General features: G+C 43.1%; 1 protein-coding gene across 1 annotated transcript in view; it reads left to right on the top strand.

The window, feature by feature from the left end:
* Window positions 1–1,222: 1,222 nt before the first annotated feature.
* METTL16 (methyltransferase 16, N6-methyladenosine) overlaps window positions 1,223–13,770 on the top strand; it is a 78,569-nt gene continuing 66,021 nt past the window's right edge. The window contains exons 1-2 of the mRNA XM_045985662.1: window positions 1,223–1,356; window positions 7,863–7,990. Coding sequence (XP_045841618.1) covers window positions 7,863–7,990 — 128 coding nt within the window. The 5' untranslated portion in view covers window positions 1,223–1,356. The remainder of the gene's footprint in view (window positions 1,357–7,862; window positions 7,991–13,770) is intronic.

Here is a 13,770-nt window from a genome sequence, read left to right as displayed (position 1 = left end):
TGCTTTAACAAATATAACTGAGTGAATAATGAAAGTACCAGTTCTGGGCCTAAGCCTTAAGAAAGCCTAGCAGCTTACACTTTTGCCCTTTTGGGAGCCCTGAGGTAACACTTAAGAAGTCTGGCTACTCTGCTGGAGAGATTATATGGAATGGTCACAGAAAGAGGGAGAGAATTTAAGACTACAGGGAGAGAGGGGCCCAGCCACTCAAGCTGAACCAGTCACCAGCTGATGCTACCATCAGCAGCAAGTACGGAACAAGAATGGTTGGGCTAATTCCAACCCAGACTGCAGAACAGTGAGCAAATAAAACAGTTGTTGTTTTAAGCTATTCATTTTAGGGTGGTTTGTTACACAATAGATAATGAGAACACCTCCTTGCTTTCCTTGGGTGACTAATGGTACACTTTGTTGTACATAAAACTTAAATCTTCATTTCTTACACTTTATCTCTCAAGTTTATGGCTATGCTTTGCCAGAAGCTTTCGCATTAATTACTAGCACACAGGGAAGCTTTAATGGAGTTACTAAGTGGGGGTCCAGAGGCTGACTTTAGTTCCAGCCTTAGCTGTATGCCTTTTGAAAGTGACTTACCTTTTTGTCTCAATCGTGAAATGAGACTAATGCTATTCTACCTACTAGAGAGTAAAAATTAGTATAACCGAGTTGAAAAGAAAAACGCAAAGCATTGGATAGAGATTCCGGCTCAAGAGGCAGGTGAGGAAGCACAAAGAACATGGATTTGATGTCACCTGGGTATAAGATCTTGAACAAATGACTTAATATTTCTGATCCCCAGTTTTTCCCGCTGTAAATGAGATCATTCCTTCTCAAATCTGTAATGATTAAATGAGACAATACATGAAGCAAGAGACTTGTTGCAGAATAAATGCTAACCGCCCGCCAGCCATCAAATCCTAAAGCTCTCCGCCTCCTCCTTCCGCCATCCTCATAGTCCCGCCTAACCGCAGTGTGATTTAGTAAGTCTAAAGTGGGACCCAAAAAGCTACATTTTCCCATTTTTAAAAATCTACATTACAAAAAAACCAAATTTCCCAAACAGATTCTAATGCAGGTAGCCCTCACGCAAAAGACTCCACTTGCTACCACGCCCCTTGCGTCAGGAGCCGCAAACTACAGGTATCGCGATGGTTTTTCTTTCTTCAGACTCTGCTACAGGTCGCGCGAGAGTGGTTCGTCCAATCACGAGGCTGGATGCTTGCCCAACATGGCGGCGCGCTAGGAGCGTAACATTTGCGTTTCTAGGTGTGCTTCGCTCTGCGGGTGGTTTAAGACTCTGAAGTTGTAGAGGCATACTCCAGACCGGTCATTTGGAAGAAACTTTTGATTTCAGATGTGAGTCATTCAGTATCTCTCGGGCGGATTGAGAGGTCATTTAACTTATATATGGTCCAAGTTCCTTATTCTTGGGTTCGGGGCTGGTGAGTGGCTGGTTTGGGGCCTAGGGAGACATACCTAATGGGTGGGTAGTTATGTTTCTGTGTATGTGCGTGCGTGTTGCGCGAGCGGGTTCTGGACCGTTGAGGTGACTGGGGGTTTAGGGAGAGAGACCACATGAGTGAGTGAATAAGGTTGGGGTGGGTGGGTGGGTGTGTGTGCGCGACTGCGCACGTGGAGTAGGTTAATGGTGGTGGGATGAATGGGAGGAGTTGGCGCCTAGAATGGAGACTAGGATTGAAGTACGAAAGACCCTAGAGGCTGAGGAGGTTTAGAGAGATGTGAAACTGAGGCGGGAAGACTGAGTCGATAAAATGAGCGTATGGGAGGAGTGGAGGAGATGGGGAAATGGCAGTAGCTGAACTAGAGGAAAAAGTCGGATTTATGAAGGAAGGCGATGAGAAAAAACGGAGACTGGAGTTGAACTGGGAGAGGTCGATAGAGAAGAAATTCGAAGTTAGAATCGGAAATTAGAATTCGAAGAGGAATTTAGATTCTTTTGAGTGTTAAGGTAAATGGTAGTTGAAGAGTGGGAGAAACCAAGGAAACAGTAGTATGGAGATGGCAAAAATCAAAGAAAGTCGAAGCGTCAGCTTCAAGGGTGTACTGCTTTGGCTTTCTGCAGTGACTCGGGTAACCCAGCAGAAGAAAAAGGTCCAGCCCTGAGTAGGGCTGATTCTTTTTGAGTGCCAAGATGAGGACTGTTTACAAAAAATGAGAGTGCTGTATTTCAGTGGCTTGGGACAGTGAAAAGAGTTCCATCATGTTTTCAGTCAACAAATAACTTATGAGTGCTTACTCTCCCAGACCCTGATTTAGGCACTGGGATATAGCAGTGAACAAGACAGACAAAATATTTTCCCTCACGAAGCTTATTGGCAGGGCAGATTTTTTTTTTTTTTTTTAATATACTAATAATATTTATTTTTTTTTTTCAGCGTAACAGTATTCATTCTTTTTGCACAACACCCAGTGCTCCATGCAAAACGTGCCCTCCCCATCACCCAACACCTGTTCCCCCAACCTCCCACCCCTGACCCTTCAAAACCCTCAGGTTGTTTTTCAGAGTCCATAGTCTCTTATGGTTCGCCTCCCCTCCCCAATGTCCATAGCCCGCTCCCCCTCTCCCAATCCCACCTCCCCCCAGCAACCCCCAGTTTGTTTTGTGAGATTAAGAGTCATTTATGGTTTGTCTTGGCAGGGCAGATTTTAAAGAGTAAGTAAATGCTGTATGTGAAATGTCAGATGCGTAAGTTCTGTGTTGAAGACGGAAAGTATTAAGGGAGAGGAGTGTGTTCACTCACTCACTGCACATTTAAGTGTTCACTCATTACACTAAGAAATGGTTTCAGGGTCACCTGACTGGTTCGATCCCTATAGCATGCTATTCTTGATCTCGGGATGGAGAGTTCAAACCCCACCTTAGATGTGGAGCCCACTTAAAAAAAAAAAAAAAGAGAAGGGAAAGGCAGTGAGAAGGTGAGGTTTTATCAAAGGCCTGAACAAGGCAAGGATACCTATATATGTATTTTTAGGGGAAGAGCAGTCCATTCAGACCAACCCAAAAATCCAAGGAGACTAATGTGGCTAGATAAGAATGAGCCAGGAAGAGAAAAGTAGATTAGACTAGAGAGAAGGCGGAGTGACAGAGTTAATGCCAGGTAAGAGTTTGACACTTGATTAAATTCTGAGAAATAGGATAGATTTAGCTGCGGTTCCATGGCCTTCATTAGGAGGTTAGCAAAAAAGTGGATTTATTGACTCTTTATCTGTTCTGACCAGAAAGGTTGATTAATGTAGGATATAAATGAAATCTGCCATATCTGTAATTTAATTTGTTCCATATATGTTCAGAGTGTCATGTGTATACACTGATGTTAACTATGCAATCTTCAGAATAGTTGCAGAGCCCTAACATATCAGTGTCTTTTGAAATTACTGTTGGAATACTTTTCTTTTTTCTGTTGCTTGCCAGAATCACAAGAAAGGAAAACATTTTCCTTTTAAACTTTTTTTTTCTTGGGGCGCCTGGGTGGCTCAGTGGGTTAAAGCCTCTGCCTTTGGCTCAGGTCATGATCCCAAGGTCCTGGGATCGAGCCCCGCATCGGGCTCTCTGCTCAGCAGGAAGCCTGCTTCCCCCCCTCTCTCTGCCTGCCTCTCTGCCTACTTGTGATCTCTGTCTGTCAAATAAATAAATAAAATCTTTAAAAAAAAATAAACTTTTCTTTCTTTTCTTCTCTCTCTCTCTTTTTTTAAAGATTTTATTTATTTGTCAGAGAGAGAGTACACACAAGCAGGCAGAGAGAGAGAAGGAAGCAGGCTCCCTGCCGAGCAAGGAGGCCAATGCGGGACTCGATCCCAGGACCCCAGGATCATGACCTGAGCCAAAGGCAGCGGCTTAACCAACTGAGCCCCCAGGCGTCCCTCTTTTTTAAAGATTCTTTAATCTCTCTACCCAGTGTGAGGCTTAAACTTAAAACCCTGAAATCAAGAGTTCCATGCGCCATTGACTGAGCCAGCCAGGCACACCTTTTTCATCTTTTTAGTGGGGACTGATTCTTGTCCTAATTTTATGCTCCCCTCTTTTTTGAGTCTGTAAAGGATATGTTAGGAAATTGCAACTTGTACATAGTGAGTTTCTGTGATAACACTGGGGCAAAAGGTGGTAGCTTAGAATGCTGAAAAACTTCCAGGTGACTATTAATTCCCCTAAATTCTGAATTATTCACTCAACAAATACTTATTGTATGTCAGTTGTTGGAGGAATACAGTGAAGAGTAAGATGGATGTGATTGCAGCCTGGGTGATGGGGTGGAGGTCGGAACAGACAAATGTAAAGAGCTTTGAGGGAAAGCATAGAACGCTTTAAAAGTATATAGAGTGGGCACCTGATTGGATATGTGGTGTCATAGAAAGCCTACCTGAGAAAAGGATGCTTAGAGTATGATTTGAAGGACTAGTGGTCCTTCTCAAGGAGAAAGGATGGTAGGCGGGTGAAGGGGGTATTAAGGGAAGGAAAACTTTCCTGAAGAAGAGACGCTCGAACTGAGTAAAGATGAGTAGGAATTCATCAGGTGAAGAGGAGAAGGGAAGAACTTTAGAGACAAAGGAAATAAACTGTAAAGACCTGATTGCCAGGGGCGCCTGGGTGGCTCAGTGGATTAGGCCACTGCCTTCGGCTCGGGTCATGATCTCAGGGTCCTGGGATCGAGCCCCGCATGGGGCTCTCTGCTCTGCAGGGAGCCTGCTTCCTCCTCTCTCTCTGCCTGCCTCTCTGCCTACTTGTGATCTCTCTCTGGCAAATAAATAAATAAAATCTTAAAAAAAAAAAAAAGACCTGATTGCCAGAGTGGAGGGACAGAAAGAACGACACGAGGTGTGACTCAATCTGATGGTGAAAAAATAGGTAAGGCCACATCATGCTGGGCTTTACATGTATGTTGAAATAATTTTTGGTTTTTTTTAGATTTTTATTTATTTGACAGGCAGAGATCACAAGTAGGGAGCAAGGCAGGCAGAGAGAGAGAGGGGGAAGCAGGCTCCCCACCCTGTGCAGAGAGGTCGATGCAGGGCTCGATCCCAGGACCCCGGGATCATGACCTGAGCCGAAGGCAGAGCCTTAACCCATTGAGCCACCCAGGCACCCCAAGGTTTTTGTTTTTAATCCTAAGTAAAGTTTTGAGCAAGTGGGCACAGGAGAAGGAAGACATAGTGAGATTTGTGTTTAGGAGATGATCTCTGCAAGGTGGAAAAAGGAAATCTGAGAGAGGAAGAGTGGATTCAGGGCGACCAAGTAGGAGGCTGTTCTAAATCTAGGTGACTTTTACTGGGCTGATATTGGTGGAGATAGGGAAAAATACGTGGATTTGAGAGGTATTTAGCAGGTAAATTCCACATGACTGTTGATTTCTTGGGCTATGAGATGGGTATGGAACTGTCAGGTGATGCCTAGGATTCTGGTTTACATAACACTCTTTAATGAATGCACCTCATAAAAAACAGTGGGAAATACAGAATGATATAACAAAGAAAATACAAATCACTTACTACCCAGAGATAAGCACTAAAATAATTTTTAAGATTACCAACTGCATAACTTACTAAACCACGACCATCAGGGCGCCTGGGTGGCTCTGTTGGTTGGGTGTCTGCCTTCGGCTTGGGTTGTGATCTTGGGAGTCCCTGGATGGAACCCTGCATCAGGCTCACTGCTCAGCGGAGAGCCTGCTTCTCTCTCTGCCCTTTACCCTGCTCATGCTTTCTCTCACGCTGTCACTCTTCCTGTTGCAAATGGATAAATCTTAAAAGAAACAAAACAAAACACTACAGTCAATGGTTTTTCTTCAGTTTCATATCTTGCTATAAATGTTAATTTTTTTCTTTTTTTGTAATCTGGAAGAAGACAGATTGTTTGTTTTCATTTGGTTTTAACTACCTCCAAATGAAAGACTGAAATTTATAAAATAGGAGATACATTTTGAAACATTAGTGACTTAATGATGTGTTACCAAATATTCAGTCCATATGAGATCCTTGTAAAAACTAACCTCTGACTGTTAGTTCTTGGCTGTAAATTATACTGCCTTCTGCCCCTTTGGTACTTTCAAAAGAATAGTTTGCAGTTTCCATGGTTTAAAAAAAAATGGTGTGTATACTTTTCAAACTGTGATAAAATATACAGAACATAAAATTTACCATTTTAAGCATTTAAAAAAATTTTTTAAAGATTTTATTTATTTATTTGACAGGCAGAGATCACAAGTAGGCAGAGCGGGGCGGGGGTGGGGGAAGGATGCTCCCTGCCCAGCAGGAAACCTGATGCGGGGCTCCATCCCAGGACCCTGAGATCATGACTTGAGCTGAAGGCAGAGGCTTTAACCCACTGAGCCACCCAGGTGCCCTCATTTTCAGCATTTTTTTTTTAATATTTTATTTATTTGACAGAGAGAAAGCACAACTAGGCAGAGAAGCAGGCAGAGAGAGAGGAGGAAGCAGGCTCCCTGCGGAGCAGAGAGCCCCATGCAGGGCTCGATCCCAGGACTCTGGGATCATTACCTGAGCCGAAGGCAGAGGCTTTAACCCACTGAGCCACCCAGGCACCCCCCCATTTTAAGCGTTTTTTTTTTTTTAAGATTTTATTTATCCATTTGACAGACAGAGATCACAAGTAGGCAGAGAGAGAAGGAGGAAGCAGGCTCCCCGCCGAGCAGAGAGCCCAATGCGGGGCTCGATCCCAGGACCCTGAGATCATGACCTGAGCCGAAGGCAGAGGCTTTAACCACTGAGCCACCCAGGCGCCCCCATTTTAAGCATTTTTAAGTGTACTGTTTCCTGGCATTATGTACATTCACACAGTTGTATAACCAGCACCACTCTCCATTTCTAGAAGTTTTTCATCATCCTAAGCAGAAACCCATTAAATAATAACTCAACATTCCTACCTCTTCCCCAAACCCTGGTAACTTCTATTCTACTCTCTGTATGAATTTGCCTATTCTTGGTATCTCATTATGAGTGGGATAATACATTTGTCCTTTTGAATGTGGCTTATATTCCTTAGCATAATGTTTTTAAGATTCATTCATGTTGTAGGGTGTATCACAGTTTTAATCCTTTTTATGCCTAAAGGACATTGGATTGTATGTATGTATGTACCACATTTTCTTTATCCATTTGTGGACACTTGGGGTTGTTTCTACTTTTTGGCTCTTGTGAATAATCCTGCTGTGAACATTGATGTGCAAGTATCTGTTTGAATCCCAGCTTTCTGTTCTCTTGGGCATATATACCTAGGAGTAGAATTGCTGGATCCTATGATGCTAATTCTATGTTTAACTTTTTTTTTTTTTTAATATTTTATTTATTTGACAGAGAGAAATCACAACTAGGCAGAGAGGCAAGGCAGAGAGAGAGGAGGAAGCAGGCTCCCCGCGGAGCATAGAGCCCGATGTGGGGCTCGATCCCAGGATCCCGGGATCATGACCTGAGCCGAAGGCAGAGGCTTTAACCCACTGAGCCACCCAGGCGCCCCTATGTTTAACTTTTTAAGAACTGCTTTACTGTTTCCACAGACATTGTATATTTTCCCACATGCAATGCTCCGATTTCCTAACATCCTCACCGGCACTTCTTAACTTTTTTTTCTCTTTTAATAATAACCATCCTGCTGGGTATGAAGTGATACTGTGGTTTTGATTTGCATTTCCCTAATGACTCATGGTGATGTTAAGCATATTTTCTTGTGCTTATTTGTTGTGTACATTTAAAAAATATAACCTACTTTCTCAGTTGATTGGCAAAAATATGTTGGCTATAATTGTTGACTTGGCAACCACCACTTTTCCCCATTAATGTATTTTTTTGACTAAATATGCTGACTTTTTTCCTTTTTTTTCTTTTTAAAGATGGCTCTGAGTAAATCAATGCATGCAAGAAATAGATACAAGGACAAACCTCCTGACTTTGCGTATCTGGCCACCAAATACCCAGATTTTAAACAGCATGTTCAGATAAATCTGAATGGAAGAGTAAGGTAGGTTACATGAAGAATTCTTTTTTTTTAAAGATTGTATTTATTTATTTGACAGACAGAGATCACAAGTAGGCAGAGAGGCAGGCAGAGAGAGAGGCAGAGAGGGGGGGGAAGCAGGCTTCCTGCTGAGCAGAGAGCCCGATGCGGGGCTCGATCCCAGGACCTTGGGATCATGACCTGAGCCGAAGGCAGAGGCTTAACCTGCTGAGCCGTCCAGGCACTCCAACATGAAGAATTCTTATTACTGTATTCTAGCATAATCTGAATGGAAACAGGGTAGTGGAAAGCATACTGGACTGATAATACACCTGAATGCTAATCATAGACATTTCCTGAAATTTCTCATCTAATTTTGGACAAATCACTTAACCTGTCTGGGTTTCCTTTTTGTTTGTTTTTGGGGGGGTGTGAGGCCGGGGAAAGGAGAGGGAGAGAAAGAATCTTAAGCAGTCTCCGTGCTCTGCTAGGAGCCCTACTTGGGGCTTGATCTCACAACTCTCAGATTGTGACCTGAGCCGAAATTAAGAGTTGGATAATTGACTGACTGAGCCACTCAGGCACTCCTGGGGTTCATCTGTTTAAATTATAAAATGAGAAGATTGGACCAAATACTTTTCAGTTTCTTTCTGACTTTATGAAACCTTGATGTCCAAATTATTGCCTACCCAGTAGGGATCCCAGAGTTAAATGCAGAAACCTTGGGATTGTGCTCTAAAACATGGTGCTGGGGCGCTTGGGTGGCTCAGTTGGTTAAGCGTCTGCCTTCATCTTAGGTCATGATCCCAGGGTCTAGGTGTCGAGCCTCATGTTGAGCTCCCTGCTCAGTGGGAAGCCTGCTTCTCCCTCTCCCATTCCTCCTGCTTATGTTCCCTCCCTTGCTCTCCCCCCCCATCTCTCTCTGTTAAATAAATAAATCTAAAAAATAAAACATGATGCTGATGTGGGCCTAGAGTTCTTATTTTATTTACTTATTTTTTAGCAAGGATTCTTTATTTTTAATTTTTATTTATTTTTTATTTAAAGTAGAGTCCTAATTTTAAGTGTGTTTTTACTTTAATGTATGTAGAAAAATAATAACCAGACATCAAAACTGATTATTTCAGTGTTGATAAATTTATTTAAAACAATTTTTTTTTTTTATTAGAGAACGAGAGCCCAGGCGGGGGTAGAGGGGGCATGTGGGGAGGAGCAGAGGCAGAGGGAAAAGCAGACTCCCCCTGCTGCGCAAGGAGTCCGATGTGGGTTCTTTCCATCCCAGAACTCCGGGATCATGACCTGAGCCGAAGGCAGCTGGTTAAGTGTCCAACTCTTGATTTTCTCTCAAGTTACAATCTTAGTGTTTTAAAATCAAGCCCCACATCAGTCTCTGTCCTCAGTGTGGAGTTAGCTTGTCTCTCTCCCTCTGCTCCTCCCGTGCTCACACTTTCCTTCTGTCTCTCTCTCTTTCAAATAAATAATTAAGTAAAACCTTTTTTTTTTTTTTTAAGATTTTATTTATCTGACAGAGAGAGATCACAAGTAGGCAGAGAGGCAGGCAGAAAGAGTGAGAGGGAAGCAGGCTCCCTGCGGAGCAGAGAGCCCGATGCGGGACTTGATCCCAGGACCCTGAGATCATGACCTGAGCCGAAGGCAGCGGCTTAAATCACTGAGCCACCCAGGCGCCCCAAGTAAAACCTTTTTTAAAAAAAGTTAAATTTAGTTTAAAAGTTGATTTTTAAAAATTAAGAAAATACTGTGTGCTGTGGGAAATGGCAAACATGATAATGTTGTGGGAATAACTGATACGTGTCTTATACTGTTGAGAAGGAAATCTTTAACTGCATTACTAAACTCTGTGGGAGTTAAAGGCTGGACATTCCAAGCCTTCCTGGGGAAAGTTGTGATTTAAGTATGAGGGCAGGAGGAGCAAGATTGTGGAGAAAAGGGAAGGTAAGGAATAATAGTATCACAGGACTTGAGGCATTTTGATGACCTCTTCCTACTAGCAGTCTCCTTTTGGCTTTAGAAATGGAGGTCCTAGGGCAGGATTTAACCTGAGGAGCAAGATAGCCTAGAAATAATATAAAAGTTTAAAAATGTGTATTGAGGGTGCCTGGATAGCTTGGTTGGTTAAGTGTCTGCCTTCTGCTCAGGTCATGATCCTGGGGTCCTGGGATCAAGTCCTGTATTGGGCTCCCTGCTCAGTGGGGAGCCTGCTTCTCCCTCTTCTACTCCCTCTGCTTGTGCATGCATGCGCTCTCTCTCATTGTCAAATAAATAAAATCTTTAAAAAATATGCATATTTATACTCATATTTCTGGGAGATAATCCTTAGTTTTCATCAGATTTTGAAAGCAATTTGGGCCCCTTTCCTCCCCCAGTACTAAAGGTTAAGATCAAATGCCCTAGGACTATGGTTTCCAAGTCTTTTTGTCTACTTAGTTAAAAGTTGAGAATAGTTCCTTATCAGTGTTTGTACAACTGACCGTGTTCCTATATTAAGCACATTAGAAAACAGTTCAAACTAAAAAACATCTTTAAATAAGAGTTATAATATTTTCTTTGCATGCTTTTAAGAATTATTTTCAGCACCTCACTTTGGTGAAAACCTTAGAGAGATTGAGTTGGTATTTCTCTTTGTTTAAATCCCTGCCATTGTTCTTTTTTTTTTTTTTTAAGATTTTATTTATTTATTTGACAGACAGATCACAAGTATGCAGAGGCAGGCAGAGAGAGAGAGAGAGAGAGAAGCAGGCTCCCTGCTGAGCAAAGAGCCCCACGCAGGGCTCGATCCCAGGACCCTGAGATCATTATCCAAGTTGATGGCAGAGGCTTAACCCACTGAGCCATCCAGGCGCCCCCCCTACCATTGTTCTTAAATCTTTGTTCCATAATTATATATGTGAATGTTTTATTTAGTCCATGTAGTGTTAGGACAGCTACAGTTTTGTTATTCTTTGTTTTCTCTGTATACCTATCATTGTACTTAATTAACAAATTCCTATTGATTAGCCATTTTGTGCAAAGTTTTAGGAAAGCCATAATAAACAAGAAACACAGTGACTGGGACGCCTGAGTGGCTCAGTGGGTTAAGCCGCTGCCTTCGGCTCAGGTCATGATCCTAGAGTCCTGGGATCGAGTCCCGCATCGGGCTCCTTGCTCATTGGGGAGCCTGCTTCTCTCTCTACCTCTGCCTGCCACTCTGCACTCTGCCATCTGTCTCTCTGACAAATAAAATCTAAAAAAAAAAAAAAAAAAAAAAAAAAAAAGAAACACAGTGACTGCTACATTTGGAGTTTACACATTAGTGGGGCAAGTGGACACATAAATAAGCAGTCAAGCTTTTGGTGTGGCAGAATCTGTGGAATCACACAGAAGGGAGACCTCATTGTGACTTTGGAATGTACAGAAAGATTTGAAGCGGAAGTGGTGTCTCGGTTGTGCTGAAGAATTGAATAGGAGTTAATCAGAAGTGTTACAGGCAGAGGGGGCAGTATGTGCAGAACACTGAGTAGTAGAGGAAATGGAAAAGCTCAGTATGTCTAAGATGTTGTGGACAAATGACAGGAGATGAGGTTGGTGAGGATTATGCTTGTAGTACTTTATAAGGTCCACTTAGGAATTTGGAATTTTTAATTTTTATCCTTTTTTTTTTTTTTTAAAGATTTTGTTTATTTGAGAGAGAGTAAGCGAGAAAGACTTGAGTTGGGGGAAGAGCAGAGAGAGAGGGAGAAGCAGACTCTCTCATGTGGGGCTCGATCCTGTGACTATGGGATCATGACCCGAGCCAAAGGCAGACGCTTAACCAACCGAGCCACCCAGGTGCCTGAATTTCTTTCTTTCCTTTTTTTTTTTTTTAAGATTTTGTTTATTTATTTGACAGAGAGATCACAGGCAGGCAGAGAGGCAGGCAGAGAGAGAGAGGAGGAAGCAGGCGCCCCGCCGAGCAGAGAGCCCGATGCGGGGCTCGATCCCAGAACCCTGGGATCATGACCTGAGCCAAAGGCAGAGGCTTTAACCCACTGAGCCACCCAGGTGCCCCTGAATTTATTCTTTTTGAGAGAGAGAGCTTGCTCCCACATGGGGGCAAGGGGCAGAGGGAGAGGGAGACTTAAGCAGGCTCCACACCTAGCGCTGAGCAGAGCTCATTCTCATGACCTTAGCTGAAATCAAGAAAGAGTTGGACACTTAACCGACTGAGCCACCCAGGTGCCCTAGGAGTTTGGAATTTAATTTTAAGGACATGGTATAAAGGGTTCTTGTATCTTCAGAGTTACCCATCCCTGTCCTAATCCACTAAAGTTTAAAGGCAGAGGAATAACATGTTCAGAGTTGTGGTTTTTTTGTTTTTTTTTTAAGATTTTATTTATTTATTTGACAGAGATCGAGATCACAAGTAGGCAGATGCAGGCAGAGAGAGAGGAGGAAGCAGGCTCCCTGCGGAGCAGAGAGCCCGATGTGGGGCTTGATCCCAGGACCCTGAGATCATGACCTGAGCCGAAGGCAGCGGCTTAATCCACTGAGCCACCCAGGCGCCCCCAGAGTTGTGTGTTTTTTTTTTTTTTTAAAGATTTTATTTATTTATTTGACAGAGAGAGAGATCACAAGTAGGCAGAGAGGCAGGCAGAGAGGAGGAAGCAGGCTCCCTGCAGAGCAGAGAGCCCGATGTGGGGCTCGATCCCAGGACCCTGAGATCACGACCTGAGCCGAAGGCAGCGGCTTAACCCACTGAGCCACCCAGGCGCCCCCAGAGTTGTGTTTTAAAGAGAAGTATTTTTGGAGCATGAACGAAGATGGGTTGCAGGATAAATTAAGATCAGAGGTACAGAGAAGTGAGTAGGAAATGGTTTCAGTGATCCAGATTAAACACTGGTGGCCTAACTAGGTAGAGGCAAGAGGGATAAGAAATCACTGATGAATTTGAATGAAATTCATGAATAGAATTAGCAGGACATAGTGGAAATTAAGGAATCTGAGCCAGATATGGTGCTTGTGGTTGTAATTTAGCGAGAGGATGGGTGGTAATACCTAGTTTATTGAGTTAGGGAACAAGGAGGAATGAGCTCATTTGTGGGGAAGATGAGATTTTCAGTTTACGGCATATAGTATCTGAGAAGGCTGTGGGATAAAGTTGGGAGAGAGGGACAAAGCAGTGATGTGGAGGTGGTGGTAGTGAAGGTCATGGGTCTTTGAGCTGAATCCTGAAGAATGAATAGAAGGGGGAAAAAATTCAGGTATAGAGAACAGGTTTTTGTGTAAGGTGTGTTTCAGGTTTGGAGAGCTGTGTCTAGATGGGGCTGAAGTGAATATAGGATAGCGGGCTCAAAATAACAAGATGAGACTGAAGGGAAAAGAACAGGTCACAAAGAGCCTCTCATAGCATGCAAGTTCACTTGATTGCTCAGATACTGGAGGAGTCAGAGGAGGGTTTTTAAGATGGTTTAAGATTAACATTTTTTAAAATATGGCTCAGAGAAAACCAAAGAGATCTGTTATTACAGTGTATCTGAATGGATTAAAGGTATCTGGCAAGTAATAGACATTTAGTAAATTTGTTAAACTCTTGAGAGTAGGGATGCCTGGGGTAGGGATGCCGTCTGCCTTAGGCTCTGGTTGTGATCTCAGGGTCCTGGGATTGGGTTCTGCATCTGACTCCTTGCTCAGGACGGAGCCTGCTCCTCCCTCTGTCTGCTGCTCCCCCAGCTTGTGCTCAGTCTCTCTCTCTCTCTGGCAAATAAATAAGTAAAATCTAAAAAAAACCACAAAAACAAATAAGCAGCCCTGCATCTACCACATGACCC

This window comes from Meles meles, chromosome 18 (genome assembly GCF_922984935.1).
Source record: "Meles meles chromosome 18, mMelMel3.1 paternal haplotype, whole genome shotgun sequence".
Classification (NCBI taxonomy): domain Eukaryota; kingdom Metazoa; phylum Chordata; class Mammalia; order Carnivora; family Mustelidae; genus Meles; species Meles meles.
This window is presented reverse-complemented; position numbering and strand designations above follow the sequence as displayed.